This window comes from Molossus molossus, unplaced genomic scaffold (assembly GCF_014108415.1).
Source record: "Molossus molossus isolate mMolMol1 unplaced genomic scaffold, mMolMol1.p scaffold_m16_p_5, whole genome shotgun sequence".
In the NCBI taxonomy this organism is placed as follows: Eukaryota; Metazoa; Chordata; class Mammalia; order Chiroptera; family Molossidae; genus Molossus; species Molossus molossus.
In genome coordinates, this window is record NW_023425388.1 from 86,823,731 (window position 1) to 86,840,327 (window position 16,597).

Genomic DNA, 16,597 nt, shown 5'->3' on the forward strand with positions numbered 1-16,597 from the left:
CTCAACTTAGTTATAAAATTATCTTTGCTTTGGAAGATTTATCACATTGTTTTACATTTTTCTTTTTTGATAAACAGCTCTATGTATTTAGAAACTGGTTTTCTCTTTCTCTGCAAAACATCAGCATTCTTGTCACACACAAATGTTGATGTTGAAAACAAAGCTTATTTTAAGCTGTCTCTCCCAGGAGCCACCCTACTGTTATTTCCTTACTCTGACTTCTGATGTCAATCTATTTTTGTAGCTAAAAAAAAAAAAAAAGCCCAGCCAGTGTGGCTCAGTGAACTGAGTGTCATCCCTTGGACTGAGAGGTCCAGGGTTCCATTCCAGGTCAGGGCACATTCCTGGATTGCAGGCTCCATCCCCAGTAGGGGGCGTGCAGGAGGCAGCCAATACATAGTTCTCACATAGATGTTTCTCTCTCTCTCTAAAAAAACAATAAAAACTTTTTTTTTTTTTTTTAAGGTGTGGTGGGAGACATCTCCAGTTTTTTGGCTATAAGCTGAAACCCCAAACTGTGTCCTGGTAGATGAAAGACAGATGCCAGATATGGGAGGTCTTCAGGAAAATCTTAAGACCTTCTGACATCATCATGCGATTTTTTTTTTCCTTTCTTGTGAAAAATAGTCAATAGACTGTGGTCATTCTTCATAAGCAAAGTACACCAAGATTTGTGTCATTTCTCAATACCAGACTAAACACATCTTAACAATAACAAAGAAAAACATTGTTAGCAAATTTGCTATGAAAAGTCTTTAACTGAAAATTCTCTTGCTTGCTTTTCAACTTTTCTTCAAAAACTAATTCTCTAACTTTATAGTGCATTAAGATAATCTGGAGATCCTGTTAAGACAAAGATTTGGGGGCATCACTGACAGAGTCTCTGGTTCAGTAGAGTTGGAAAGTGGGGCCCTAAAATTTGCATTTCTAACTTGACCAGGAATCAGACCAGCAACCTTCCAGTGCATGGAACAAAACTCAACCAGCTGAGCCACACCAACCAGAGCAGTTTTCATTGATTTTTTTAGAGAGAAAGGGAGAGGGAGAGAAAGAAACATTGATCCATTGCCTCCTGTACATTACCCAATCAGGGATCAAACACCCAATATGGTATGTGCCCTGACCAGGAATTGAACCTGCAAACTTTTGGTGTACAAGACAAGGCTCCAACAAACTGAGCCACTTGGTCAAGGTGGGTCTAACTATGTTTAGCACCATTCATTGAAAAGACTGTCCTTTCCCCAATAAATGATGTTTGTAGGTCGTGTTTTCACAATGACAACTAAATGAAAACACTTTAAAATGTGCTAGATGAAAAAAAAAAATGTTTTGCTGGCTAAACAGAACACTGACAGACTTGATTTTGGCCCAAAGGCCACTAATTTATAGTAGTGCCTTAATTTCATTTTCACATTAGATTTTCTAAATGAGCTAGGGAGAGGGGTGGATATTTAGTGTTGCCTATCAGGTCTAAGCATTGTACCAAGAACTGGTGATAAACTGGTCAAAATGGTTAGTAAGTTAAAGTTGTAGCACCAAGGAGTTTAAAGCTCAGGGAGACTTGAGAAAACATTGTTTTATTTTACCACTGGGAATAAATGCTTATAAATAAAGAGACTAGGCAGAGAGTAGGTTAAGAGAAGACGATTAGCCCTGGCAGGGTATCTCAGTTGGTTAGACCGTCAACCCTATAGCCAAGGTTTCTGTTCCCATCACTGTTCAAAGCACAAACAAGAAACAACCAAATGCCCAGGCGGTGTGACTCAGTGGATTGGGCTAATCCCAAGGACTGAGAGATCCCTGTTTAGATTCCGGTCAGCTCACATGCCCCGGTTGTGCGTTTTACCCCTGGGCATGCAAGAGGCAGCCAATTTAAGTTCTCTCTCATGGATGTTTCCATCTCTCTCTCCCTCTCTCTCTCTAAACAATAAAAAATAAATAAATTAGCCCTGGCCAGTTTGACTCAGCGGTTAGAGCATTGGCCCACGATCCAGAGAGACCAGGGTTCAGTTCCCACTGAGGGCACGTACCTCCTTTGCAGTTTGTCCCTGGACCCAGTTGGGATCGAGTGGGTGGCAACCAGCCCATGTGTCTCTCTCACATTGATGTTTCCCTCTCTCTCTCTCTCTCTCTCCCCCCCCTCTCTCCCTCCTGCTCTATCTGAAGATATATGCAAAAATGTGGAGTGAGGATTTAAAAAAAAGCAACCAATGAATGCATTCCCTCTCCATTCCTCTCTAAAATCAATAAATGAGATGAAAAGGGAAAAGGATTACAAAGAGTTTTAATTAATGGGGGAACAAAAAAAAGTAAAGAAAACAAAAGAAACAATATAATGGAACAACAGAGCAGCAACAACAAAAAACTCAGCTACCTAGCCCAACTCTGCTGAAAGGGTTGTTTCCAATGGCGCAGGCGAGAGCAGCCAGCCTTCCCTTCCACTGCGCTGCTTACCGGGCCTGAAAACGTCCCCCTGCGCCCGCCGTCACGCGACCACGCTGGAGGAGAGGGCGGGATTTCCGGCTGCGCGGCCTGGGTAACTGACACTGCGGGAATTGATGTAGGAACTGTGAGCTCCGAGAAGCCGCACTTCAGCAACCGGCCACTTCTCAGGTGCCTGCAGCTTCTGCGGTGGGAGCCACTGTCTCTGCAGTCCTGGTACCAGCGTTTCTTGTCCTCTCCCAGTGTGCGTGTTGAGGTGGGAGGACGCGGGAGACCGAAGTGGCATAAGACTTAGTGGAGCATGTGCGTTCAAAAGGCCCACAGTTCAGAGGAAGCCCATATTTGATGCATTGAACATGTTGCTCTTAATCGAAATATTGCTGGTTGGGTTCCAGATCACCTCAATAAAGCAAATTGTGATTTTTTTTGCTGGTGAAGGACCTTGCCGTCCGTTTGTAAAAATGTACACTGTGTAGAGCAATCAAACCAAGTCTGCCTGTACAAGATTTGGGTGCATTTATGCACACATTTCTGTCAGGGATACTGTGGATTGGGATTGCTGGGTTGTTGGGGGTGTGTGTGTGTGTAATTTGAATTTTGAGGAACTTTATCTGTGCTGTCAACTTTGGGAAAAGTATCCCAGTTGTGCTGTGTTGGGTTGGCATTATACAGAAGTTAAAAGCCATACTGGTCTAGAAACAAACATAATTTTTTGCATTCGTACAGGGGTAATGCACTGCATTAAGTATGTATGGTCTTATCTGCAAGATTTGATTACAAAAATTAATAAAGTATTCTTTGAATAATAATAAAAAAGGAAACCCAGTGATTTAAGAAACTATAAATAGTACAATATCTGGAACAAAAGCAGTGTTTCCCAAAATAATGTCCTTGTTTGCTTTTTTATATTTGGGGTTTTCATTTCTATGATATCCTGAAATTCTTGACCAGTTACAGAGACAAAACTTTAAAAACTTTTGTTTTGAAATTAGTGTTTCTCATATTGGGGCTGAGGACTCCCAGTTAAATATTCCAGGAAGTCTAAAGTAAATTGTTTTTATTGAGCCAGGGTATTTATTTGAAAAATACTTGAGGAGCATTTGAGAACTTGCTCCCTGCATATGTGGTCAGTTTGGCTCAAATAAAGAGCCCTGGGCCCTGGCCGGTTTGGCTCAGCGGTTAGAGCGTCGGCCTGCGGTCCGGAGAGACCCGGGTTCAGTTCCCGCTAAGGGCACGTACCTTGGTTGCAGTTTGTCCCCGGCCCTGGTTGGTTGTGCGAGTGGCAGCCACTCGATGTGTCCCTTCACGTCGATGTTTCTCTCTCTCTCTACCTCCCTCTCTATCTGTACAAAAAATGGAAAAATAGCCTCGGGTGAGGATAAAAAAAAAAAAAAAGAGCCCTGGCTGATGTGACTCAGTTGATTGGAACCTTGTCCCATACATCAAAAGGTGCCAAGTTTGATTCCCAGTCAGGGCACATTCTGGCACATTCAAGAGGCAACCAGTCGATGTGTTTCTCCCCCGCCCCCGGCCCCCTTTCTCACTCTAGAGCCACACCAGCCAAGGCAATGCTTGGTTTTAAAAACATTTTTAAAAAATTATAAAAGAAAAATACTTGAGTGATTTTTGAGAGTCATATACCACTGAGCATTGAGTTCAATGTTAATGTAAACACAATCCTTGGCCTGATAGTTTACTATCTACTGGGGCAAATAAGTAAAGAGGCAATTACAATGTAGTGTTAAAATGGTCAGGGCACATGTCTAGGTTGCAGGCTCTATCCCCAGTAGGGGGTGTGCAGGAGGCAGCTGATTAATGTTTCACTCTCCCTCTCCCTTCCTTTCTCCCTAAAATCTATTGAAAATCTAAAAAAAAAAAAATATATATATATATATATATATATATATATATATATGAGGTGAATTACTAGAGAGGTGTAGCTAAAGAGGTTGAGCTAAGGATGATTTCATGAAAAACTGTAAACCACATTTACACATTTGGACTTTAACCTGGCAGCAGTGGGCTCAGAAAAGCGCATTGGAGACAATATGAGTTCATTGACCAGATTTTCACTTGCTCCAAATGGCGTAAAGATGAAGGAGAGCAAATCTGGAGTCTAGGAGATGCAATTAAGAAAATGGGGTTGAAGAGAAGTGAATTAAAAAAGTATTTAGAAAGTAAAGTGACTATAACTCAAATGAACACTGTGTGTGAGAGAGGACAGTAATGAAATGACTTCCAGTTTCCGGCTTCAGCAAATAAATGGATAGCAGTGCTCCCCCCTGAAACAATGCAGAGGGAGGAACAGATTGGGAAGGCAAAGGGGAGAGATTATTTCAGTTTGTTGCATTTGAGGTGTCTTCTGATTCATGGTGATTGAAGCCACTGAGGTAAATCTAACCTCATAGGGAAAATGTTTAGATTGAAAAAAGAGCTAAGGTCAGAACTCAGAGGCACATCCACCTTTAAAGGGGGTGAGGGGATGGGGCATCTGAACATCGATCGGTGCACAGGTCAAAGAGGCAGGAAACCCAGGAGCACGCAGTCATTAGAAGAAGAAAATTTTCTTTTCAAGTATTTTAGTTGCATTTTATACAAAGTTGATTTCCTTTTATTCCCTTCAAATCCAGCACTAGTTTCACATTTTTAAGCATCTTCATTATTTTGTGGACATCCAGACCTTTAGGATAAAACTGTGAAGCTTATATATATTTGCCCTAATTTTGGACATTTTGTTTGGCAGTAACATTATTTGCTGCAAAATAAAGTCTGAACTGAAGAAAGGAGGTTTGCTTTGTTTTAAAATCAGTAGACCTCTCTATTTCTGTTTTCAAAACATATAAGAGCATTGGTACAGCAGCTCCTATGCTTTTTTACCAGTTGCCATATTCTGTAACTTTCAGCCCTTTATCTTCAGGTGTTGCTTGTTACAGATCTTATGTTTGGGTCTGTACAGGGTGGGGCAAAAGTAGGTTTACAGTTGTAAATATGTGAAACACAGAGTTTATTTTTGTTTTATTTATTAATTATTGCATTATTTTCCATGAACAATTATAAAGCTACTTTTGCCCCACTCTGTATCTGGATTAGTATAGAATGGAAAAGAATATAGCATCATGATCTCAGCAACATCGGTGGTATATTACTTTGTTATCTACTAACATTGACTTTCTGGGCCCCTGGATTCATATTTCAAAAGGGTCGTCAAAGTATCCTTTTGCCTAAAGCAGTGGTTCTCAACCTTCCTAATGCTGCAATTCTTTAATACAGTTCCTCATATTGTGGTGACCCCCAACCATAAAATTATTTTTATTGCTACTTTATAACTGTAATTTTGCTACTGTCATGTCTTAGGCGACCCCTGTGAAAGGGTTGTTCGACCCCCAAAGGGGTCGTGACCCACAGATTGAGAACCACTGGCCTAAAGCAATCGTGAAATTCATGTCTGAAATAAGAACCCAAGTAAGTTTTATACTTTTGCCTAGTGAGCGGTCATAAGTTCTAGGCCACAGGAGTCTAGGAAAAATTAATGGTGCAGCAAATAAAGTTGTACTAAGATTCCACTTTGTGTTTCAGAAATTTTTTGCATTTTGATGTCTCAAATTTATATTTGTACAGTTAGTTCAGATGTTTTCAAAATTTTTACCTAACTTTTCATTACATTTTTCTTCTTTTATAGGGGTTTTCTTACATGCCTGTTTTCCTCAAAATGGGAATTAGTATCACCTTCATAAGACCTTTTGCCAGAGTTTTGGTGCCATTTACCCTTAATAGGAAGAGAAGGGTTTTACATTCAACAATTCTGCAGGGATACATGTCTTCCAAAATACCAGCTATGTACTATTCTAAAAAGGAAAGTACATCACCTGAACAGCTGCAATTGGATGGGTGGAAAATTACAATGAAATCTAGTGTGCAAGAAGGTGTTTCAGCAGACTCAGAAGATCCTGTAACTGCCACTAGGGAGTTAATTGAGATGTGGAGATTGCTTGGCAGAGAAGTACCAGAACACATCAGTGAAGAAGAGCTCAAAACTGTTATGGAATGTGTTTCTAAATCATCAAAAAAAAAATATTTAAAATATTTATATGTTAAGGAAAAAATGAAAAAAGCTAAACAAATAAAAAAGGAAATGAAAGCAGCAGCAAAGGCAAAAGCAAAAGACCAGGTGTTAGAAACCACTCAGGAAGATAAACAGCAAAACTTTCTATTTCTACGACTTTGGGATAGGCAGATGGACATAGCAATGGGCTGGAAGGGTGTCCAGGCCATGCAGTTTGGACAACCTTTGGTTTTTGACATGGCCTATGATGATTATATGAAATCAAAAGAACTGCAGAATACTGTTTCCCAACTTTTAGAAAGTGAAGGATGGAACAGAAGAGATGTTGATCCTTTCCATATTTATTTCTGCAATCTTAAAATAGATAGCCCTTTTCATAGAATGTTTATTAAACGTTATGGAAAAAAATGGAACAAATTGCTTTTCACAGCAACAGAAAAGTCTCACGTAGATTTATTTCCAAAGGACAGTATTATATATTTAACTGCAGATTCTCCCAATGTTATGACTACTTTCAAGCATGACAAAATTTATATAGTGGGATCTTTTGTTGATAAGAATATGCAGCCAGGCATATCCCTAGCCAAGGCAAAACGGCTGAATCTGGCAACAGAATGCCTTCCGTTAGATAAATATTTACAGTGGGACATTGGTACAAAAAATCTCACCTTAGATCAAATAACGCGTATTTTGTTATGTCTGAAAAACACTGGTAGTTGGGAAGAGGCTCTGAAATTTGTTCCTAAGAGAAAGCATACTGGTTATCTGGAGATTTCCCAGCATTCTCAGGAGTTTGCCAACAGAGAGAAGAAGTCAAAGACTGTGAATTCATTTCCAAAAGGTTCTCTAAATATATATAAACAGAAAAGGTGACTTGAAAGAGAATATTTGATAGCTTAAAAAGTAAATGGGTTTGATATACAGTTTTGTTAGTCTCTTCCTGGATGGAATTCACTTGCTCTTTAAAGAGTTACCTTTCCAAACTAACTGAAGTATTGTATCTTTCCCCAATTAATTATCTGTAAAACTTTGGAAATATATTGTTTAGTATAAAAAGAAACTTAATCTTAGAAAATAAAAAGAGTTGTTCAAATTTGTTGAAGCCATTAAAACAGTTGTATCATTAGTGTGGTTTTTTTATGAATCTGTTAAGTCCATTTTCCTTCTAAAATGTTCTTTTAGCCATGTCAGCAACTACCCTTTCATCAAAAATTGACAAAATATTTCTAAACCTCAGGTGGTCATTCACTTATTAAAGGAACATTTGATACAGTGCTGGACATGTCATAGGACTAAGGTATATTGTTTAACTGAGTATTAAAATGTTAAGCAATCTCTTGGTGTGTCATATGAAAATGTATGATGAAAAATGGATTTGGAGGGATAAAACTCATTTCTTTTCCTCTTAAAAGAAAAGGATTTATTTGATAAGTGTTCCATACAGCACTTTCCTACTATAGTGTATATGGCTTTTCTTTTCTAGGAAATAGTTCCTTTTCTCCAGCCATATGATTTGAATGAAATTTGCCCTATTTTTAGAGACTTGACTCTCTTGGCCACAGCTGATTATCTCAAAGGAGACAACTCACTCAAGCTGAGAGGTGGGCATCTGACTTTAAGATAGGCCAGTCACAACACATTTCCAATACTTTGGGGGCTTGAGAAGTAAGATCGGTGGTGTTAGTTCCTTTCTGGTGATGGACATTGACAGGAAGTTCCAGAATTGGTGGTGGACATGTCACTTTCTATGACGGAAACCAGGAGAGAGTGAAGCTTACCTTCAGAAATAAGACCAATTTCTGGAGCTATTCAAATCTCTGCCTCCGATTATCTAGCTGTAGATTTCCTTTAGCATTTATTGGTTGGTCAAACCTCATATGATATCCTGGTATCCCTCTAATAATTCCCTTTTGCTTAAGCCATTTTGAGTTGGGTTTCTGCCACTTGCTACCTAATGAGTCCTAATATGCTTGAGAAAATGTATACTTATTTCCTAAGAAATGAACTTTAGGAACCATGTTTATTGTAGACTACCTGCGCCACTGAATTTTTTTTAAAACATAGGAAATAGGGATGTATGGCCAAGCATTTCTTCCTAGTTTCTGAAATGAAAACTAGCATAAGATGCTATCCAATATATTTCTTAAAGCGAGGCCTAACTTTTATTTTATTTTTTTTATCCTCACCCGAAGACATTTTTCCATTTTTTGTTCAGATAGAGTGGGAGGGAGAGAGCGAGAAACATCGATGTGAAAGGGACACATCGAGTGGTTGCCACCCACATGACCCATCCAGGGCTGGGGACAAACTGCAACCGAGGTACGTGCCCTTAGCGGGAACCGAACCCAGGTCTCTCTGGACCACAGGCCGACGCTCTAACCACTGAGCAAAATCGGCCAGGGTGCGAGCCCTAACTTCTACCAAATACTATGTACCTACTTTGTGCCAAACAGAATGCAGTTTACCTGAATTATTTAAACAACTAGGTTACAGGTACTATTAATACGTTTTTTACAGATAAGGAAAATTTACTCAAAATAATTCGGCCTTTGCCCTGGCCAGTTTGGCTCAGCGGTTAGAGTGTGGACCTGAGGACCAGAGACACCCGGGTTTGGTTCCCGCTAAGGGCACATATCTTGGTTGCAGTTTGTCCCCGGTCCCAGTTGGGGTCATGTGGGTGGCAACCAGTAGATATGTCTCTCTCACATCGATGTTTCTCTCTCTCTCTCTCTTCCTCCCGTTCTCCCTCCTGCTCTAACTGAAGATAAATGCAAACAATGTCCTAGGGTGAGAATAAAATAAATAAAAATAATAATTTGGCCTTTAAGTATCATCTCAAAAAATCTGTCTGACTTAAAATACAAGCTTTTTGCCCTGGCCAGTTTGGCTCAGCCGTTAGACCGTCGCCCAGCGGACCAATGAGTTGCAGGTTCGATTCCTGTCAAGGGCACATACCTGGGTTTCGATTCATCCCCAGCCCTGGTTGGGGTCATGCGGGAGGCATCCACTCAATATGTCCCTTTCACGTTGATGTTTCTCTCTCTTTCCCTCCCACTTTATCTGAACAAAAATGGAAAAATGTCCTTGGGTAAGGATAAAAAAATAAATTAAAAAAATAAAGTACCAGATTTTAATCTACATAAGTATAAAATGCAATGGAAAAACAGGGTATGCCTAACCTAAACTTTTGGGATCAGGAAGGTCCTTGACGAAGTGATGTGTAAATTTAAAATTGATATGAATTCCAACTGTTAGACCCTATTATAGTAAGGTGTTAATACTTGAATTGCTTGAGATACATTGAAGTTAAAACAGCATAGAGGTTAAAGTGTAAAAGGTTAAGGTTGCCTGGCAGGACCAGCACTAGAGTGAGGTAAATAAGGCTCAGAGGGCCCAGCCAGTTTGGCTCAGTGGTTGAGCACTGACCCATGCACCAAGAGGTTGTAGGTTCGATTCCCGGTCAGAGCACATGCCCAGGTTGTGAGCCAAATTCCCAGTGGGGGGCATGCAGGAGGCGGCCAGTCGATGTTCTCTCTCATCGATGTTTCCATCCCTCTCTTCCTCTCCCTTCCTCTCTCTATAAAATCAATAAAGAAAAAATTGTTTTAAATAAATAAGGCTCGTAGGGGCACCTCACTGGTCTCCCAGCCTTGCTCCCTGGGTTCCAGCTCAGTTCCATCCTCACAGGCTCTGACATTGCTTAAATTGCTTAATCTCTTGAAATGTGTTATCCTTATCTATAAAAGGATTAGAAATAGTTCTTAAGTAAAACACTTAATATAGTGTCTGACACATAGTGCTAAGTAAATATTCAGTCTACCTATTCAAATGGAATGGAATTTTATTGGAATGTATGGAATTTCTAGTAGTATATACAAGTTATTGTGTCCCTTAAGGAGTACATTATTATTTCTGTGTAACAATATGCTGTTATTTCAGTAATACAACACTAGAATTAAAAGGAAAATACCCTTTCCAAATAGCCAAGCAAGAACTGATTTCTAAGACTGCTTTTCTCTTATGTAGATAAATCAATGTCAATCTCATCCAGCTTGAACTAGCTGATTTTAATTTTCCAAATTCTAAAATTTTCTTAAAAATTCTAAAAACAGAATCCCAGATGCTGCTTCAATTTCTCCAAACTTTCACAGGGAACTAAGTAGGAAGTAATGTCTTTTACATTACCTCAAACACCCAATTATTTATTCTATATTCTATTTTGAAGGCAACTTTTGTTGCCTATGTTGTGATTGTCTCCCCTTTTTACATATCACAGACATTTTTATGTAATACCATTTCTAGTTCTCTCCTTTTGCTCTTTTCAAACATGCCACCAACTTCCCAGCTTTTAATAATTAAAACCATTTTATTTTTTAATTGGTGAGAGAGAGAGAGAGAGACATCAGTTTGTTGTTCCACCCATTCATGCATTCATTGGTTGATTCTTGCTTGTCCTGATTGGGGATTGAACCACAACCTTGGTGTATTGGGACAATGCTGTAACCAACTGGGCTACCTGGTCATACTTGCTATTGTTACCCCTACAATATTACCTACTGGAATTTAGTTATACTTAGGCCAGATCCTTTAAGCAAGCATTCCAAGTGCTTAATAGCCACATGTAGCTAGTGGCTGCCACACTGACCAGTGCAGCTCTAGAGCACTACTTGATAACCCTGTGATCTGCTTTGTGCTTACATCAATTCTATAATTTCTAGCCAGATTCAGTGGCCATTTCCATAACATATCTACTGAACTCTTCTCTCTTTAAAGTACTTCTTCCTTGATTTTCATATCACAGCAATTGTTTTATTTTTCTCACTCTAGCAGCTTAACTTCCTCATTGGCTCATTCATTCATTTAGCAAATATTTATTGAGAACCTAGTATGTGCTCAGAAGTGTTTTAAATGTTGGTGATTCATCAGTGAACAAAGTACTCCCAGCCTTCATGGATATTATATTCTGGGCAGAGAGGAGGCAGACATAAATATGTAAAATGTCAGATGGTAATAAGTAATATTAGTCTCTCTCTCTCTCTCTCTGTCTCTCTGCTATGTGAGCAATAACAAAGGTGATAGTTACCAAATAGCAAAGAGATATTGGAGATAGTGAGTATAAACAAACCTTTCAAAGAGTTTCTATATGAAGGGGGAAAGTAATGAACTAGAGGGAGACAGGAGACTAAGAGTCTTTTGTTTTTATTTTGTAGATAAGAAATATATAGTCATGTATGTATGCTGTTGAGAATGATCCAATAGTGGGGGAGGGGGTTCTGATGAAACAGTGGAGAGGAGTGAAACTTTGTGTAAATAAAAAGAATGGGATCTACTGCCTAAGCAACAGAAAGGAAGATAGAAAATATAAGGACAAATGCAGGTACCACCATACATATGGAGAGAATATATAGAATTCGTTTTGATTTCTATTATTTGTTCAGTGAAAATAAGAAGAAACATCATCAGCTAAGGGGGAGGAGATACTGGATGTTTTTGGATCGTGCAGAAAGTGTGAAATAGTCTAGGAAAATGAATGAATTGGGGTTGGTGGTTTTCAAAGTGTGGTCCTCAAAGCAGCAGTATCAACACTGCTTGGAAACTAGTTAGAAATGTACATTTTGGGCCCCACCCGAGTCTACTCAATCAGAAACTGGTGTTAGAGTTTTAACTTTGGGTTTTGTTTTGTTTTTATCCTTACCTGAGGATATTTTTTAGCTGGAGTGAAAAGGAGGGAGTGGAAGAGAGAGACACACATTGATTGGGAGACCGGGGCCCGGGATTGAACCTGCAACCCAAGGACATGCTCTGACCAGAATTGAACCCACTACCCTTCAGTCCACAGGCTCTAACCACTGAGCAAACTGGCCAGGGCTAGCTTGACATTTTAACAAGCTTTTCAGGTGGTTCTGATGTGTATTAAGTACACTAAAATTTAAGAATGGTACAGGGAAATATAATAGGATTACAAGGCTGCATTAAGAAATCACTCAAGGTTAGTGAAACCACAATTCCTCTGATTTTGTTGTAGCTCTCTGCTTGAATTCCCAGTTCAATTCCACCTCTTACCTTTTCAGTGATCCAGTTTCCTCTTCCATAAAAGTGAGAGTAATAGTAGAACTTAATTATTTGGGTTGTTGCAAAGATTTAACGTACTTGACATCATGTTAAAAACTTGCAAACTGCCCTGGCCAGTTTGGCTCACAGGTTAGAGTGTCGGCCCAAGGACCAAAGGTTTCAATTCCCAGTCAAGGGCACAAACCTGGGTTGCAGGTTCAATCCTTAGACCTGATCGGGGTGTTGTGGGAGGCAACTGATTGATGTGTCTCTCTCACATCAATGTTTCTTTCTCTCCCCTCCCCACCCCCTTCCATTCTATCTAAAAATCAATGGAAAAATATCCTCGGGTGAGGATTAACAACATCAACAACAACAACAATAAATTAAAAAAATAACTTGCAAACTGTGTTGGCCAATGTGGCTCAGTAGGCTGGAGTGTTGTCCTGTGCACCAAAGGATCAAAGGTTCGATTCCCAATCAGGGCACATACCCAGGTTTCGAATCCCTGGTCGGGGCGAGTTTGGGAGGCAACCAATTGATGTTTCTCTCTCATGTTGATATTTCTCTTTCTCTCTCTCTCTCTCCCCGCCTCTTCCTTTCTATCTCTCTATAATCAATTACAAAATAATAATAAAAATTTTAAACTTGCAAGCTATGATTGGCATATAGTAAGCATGAGTATTGGATATTATAGTAGTCACTTCACAAATTACACATTTAAATTAAAATAATTGTGCATATTACCTGCCACTTCCACCTGTTTAAACCATTATTAGAGTATCTCTTAGAGGTTACAAACAATAGCTACTATTAAGCAACAGCCCACCAGGGGCTAAGCACTGTATTACAAATTTTGCCTGTATTATCTCAATCTTCTCAGTAACACCATAAGTATTACTACATTTTTATAGTTAAAACATGATCAGTAAAATTGCTTTATCAGTTCAAACTCACAGAATTAGCAAATGGCAGAATTAGAATTTAAATTCAATTTTGTCTGATGCAATGCTATTGTTCTTTGCCCTGCCTTTTCATTTCCTAACCCGTTTGTTGGGGGTTACTGGAGCTTGCATTCATTACCTTAGTGAATATTTATTGAAACTGGTATAACTTAGGTTCTGGGAAACAAAGGTGAGCAAGATAAGACTTCATGGAGAACTGACAAGTGAATGGATTAATACTGTCCATCCTTAACTTCTACAGTGTGGTATAAGGAACCTGATCTGTTCTTAAATATCTGTACCTGACCTTTCTGAACTTAATTTCCCTCATTTAAAAATACAGGCATCGCCTGACTGGTGTGGCTCATTGGTTGAGCGTCGACCCATGCACCAAGAGGTCCCCAGTTCGATTCCAGGTCAGGGCACATGCCCACGTTGTGGGCCCAATCCGCAGTGGGGGCATGCAGGAGGCAGCCAATTGATGTTCTTTCTCATCGATGACTCATTCTCTCTCTCTGTCTCTCTCTCTCTCTCCTTCTCCCTTCCTCTCTCTGTAAAAATCAATAAAGAAAAATAAATAAATAAAAATAAAAATACAGGCACATTCCTGGCCAGTTTTGCTTAGTGGTTAGAACATCGGCCTGTAGACCAAAGAGTCTCAGGTTCAATTCCGGTCAAGGTATGAGCGTACCTTGGTTGCAGTTTGGTTCCTAGCCCTAGTTGGGCTCATTTGAGAGGCAGCCAATCTATGTGTCTCTCTCACATCAGTGTTTCTCTCTCTCTCTCTCTCTCCCTCCCACTCTGAAAAACAAATGGAAACGTATCCTCAGGTGAGGGTTTTATAAATAAATGAATAAATAAATAAATAATAATACAGGCATCTAGCCCAGCCAGGTGGCTCGCTTGGTTGGCGTGTCATCCCATGCACCAAAGGGTTGCAGATTCGCTTTCTGGTTGGGATGTGTAAAGGAGGGGACAATTGATGTTTTTCTCTCACATTGATGTTTCTGTCTCTCTCTCTCTCCCCTTCCTCTCTTGAAATCAGTAGGAACGTATCCTCGAGTGAGGATTTTTTAAAAAGTACAGGCATCTATAAATAAATACATAATTACACATTTAAACATCTCATGTTTATGTCTCTTTTAAAAATTATAAAAGCGAGCCCAGCCAGTGTGGCTTAGTGGTTGAGTGATGACCCATGCACCAAGAGGTCATCGATTGGATTCCCGGTCAGGGCACATGCCCAGGTTGTGGGCCAAATCCCCAGTGGGGGCATGCAGGAGGTGGCCAATCAATGTTCTCTCTCATGGATGTCTCTCTCTCTCCCCCCCTAAAATCAATGAAGAAAAAATTTATAAAAGTGAGAGTCTCAGTGATTAATAACTAGTGAAGATCAAATCTGGGGAAAAATAAAACAAACTTGAATTAATTACCTGCTCTATGTAAAATATTTTGCTGGGCATGTTTACATATTCTGTCATAAATTGTGGACCAGGGACTTACATCACCCAATCCCTAAACCACCCTGCTTTCGTCATGAGACATACTGTAATTCTTTCTCCATTCTCTAGAGTTGGAGCCTGAGGAGTCATCCAACTACAAATACTAAGCTCCTTTCATATATGAAATGCACAATACAAAGTGCTGTGAAGAAAAAAAAAATAGGTCTCTGTTGGGGGGAAAAAAGGTCTTTGTTGTCAAAGAACTTTTGAGCCATCTAGGGAAACAACTTTTTTTTCTTAACACATACTGAAGGAAGTATAAAGTGACCAGACAATGGTAAACAGAAACTATCTCACTTGATCCTTATGACCACTCTTTCAGGGGATACTATTATTTCTATTTTATAGAGAAGAAAATATAGGTCCTGTTGACAGTAAAAAACCCTCAGGGTTTACTCAGCCAGTAAGGGGCAGATCAGGGTATTCAAACCCCAAGTTCTGACTCCTTAAGAACAGTTTCTGTAATACTCATGGTATTAGTAGGGCAAACCCAGAACCTCCAGTTCCCTAGGCAAGCAATAAACCCTGTATGACAAAAGGGCAGTATAATAGAAACGGAAGATGAGGCTGAAAAGTTAGGCAGGGGCCAACATAATGCTTGAACCTCATTCTGCAAACACTGGCTCCACTGAAGATTTCCAAGGCAGAAATTAATTACTGCAGTCTTCACCTAATCAAGTTGTTAAGGACAAACACATGCTATGTGAACATACAGTAGATTTTTTCCATTAAGCAAGGAAGGAGCTACACATCAGCCAGAGTTAACCAATTGTATAATTTATCCCTCAGGCGTAACAGCTAACCCATTGTATAGTTAATTTATCCCTCAGGCATAACGGCTAACCGCAGATATCTGCTTCTGTACGTGCTTGCTTGCTCGCAAACCTTTAGCCCAAATTCCTTAACAGGGGCTAAGACAACTATATAAGCAACCCTCCCCAAGCTCGGGGCTGCCCTCTCCTCTGTGTAGGATGGGACAGTTGCCGTGCAGCTAATAAAGCTCTCTTAATTTGAACCCAGTTCAGAGTCTGAGCCTGGTCTGTTGGTCTACAACAAAGTAACTTCTGATAACTTGATTGCAGCCTTTAGAAAAACTAGTTTTACCACTTGGCTACTGTCCTTGGACAAACTACTCTGGCCTCAACCCACAATTAAAAGAGGATAATTCCACAACGAACTATTCTGGGGAATCAACGGAATAGTGTCTAACACAAGAGGGCGCTCAATAAACGCTAATTTCCCTCTTAAGTATCCAAAAATACGGCCCTACTTTTTTTTCTTTGAAATGAAAGTCGGCTAGCTTAAATTGCAACCACACCCTAGTCTGCAGAAACCTTACACGGTTCCCACCAACGTTTCCAAGGTGATGCTCCCACCTCCTGTCACTTGTGTGGGCCCGCCACTGGACTATGAAAACTTAACCGAACTCTAGTCACTCAAGTCCCTAACTAGTCCTCATGGAGTACGCCCAACCTCCCCCGCCCTTCCTTCAGAGTCCGCTCCTCGATGATGTCACATCCACTTCCGGTTCCAAAGGGCCTCTTTTCACTCTAGGGACCGCTCTAGGCTGCTGCCTCGCCCGCCGGCTCCGCATC

General features: G+C 40.0%; 1 protein-coding gene across 2 annotated transcripts; it reads left to right on the top strand.

Annotated features, from left to right (window-relative positions):
- The first annotated feature begins 2,555 nt into the window (after positions 1-2,555).
- On the top strand, positions 2,556-7,554 carry TRMT10C (tRNA methyltransferase 10C, mitochondrial RNase P subunit). 2 transcript variants are annotated; one of them, XM_036243297.1, is made up of 2 exons: positions 2,556-2,686; positions 6,122-7,554. In XM_036243297.1, exon 2 carries the CDS (start codon positions 6,134-6,136, stop codon positions 7,376-7,378), a length of 1,245 nt encoding a protein of 414 aa, XP_036099190.1. In that variant the 5' UTR covers positions 2,556-2,686; positions 6,122-6,133; the 3' UTR covers positions 7,379-7,554. The 2 variants fall into 2 exon arrangements, with proteins under 2 accessions (XP_036099190.1, XP_036099189.1); XM_036243296.1 differs by having other exon boundaries at positions 2,556-2,658.
- Positions 7,555-16,597: the final 9,043 nt, after the last annotated feature.

Bases quoted from the DNA above. Each gene is read 5' to 3' on its own strand.
- TRMT10C (XM_036243297.1), top strand. From the start codon at position 6,134: ATGCCTGTTTTCCTCAAAATGGGAATTAGTATCACCTTCATAAGACCT.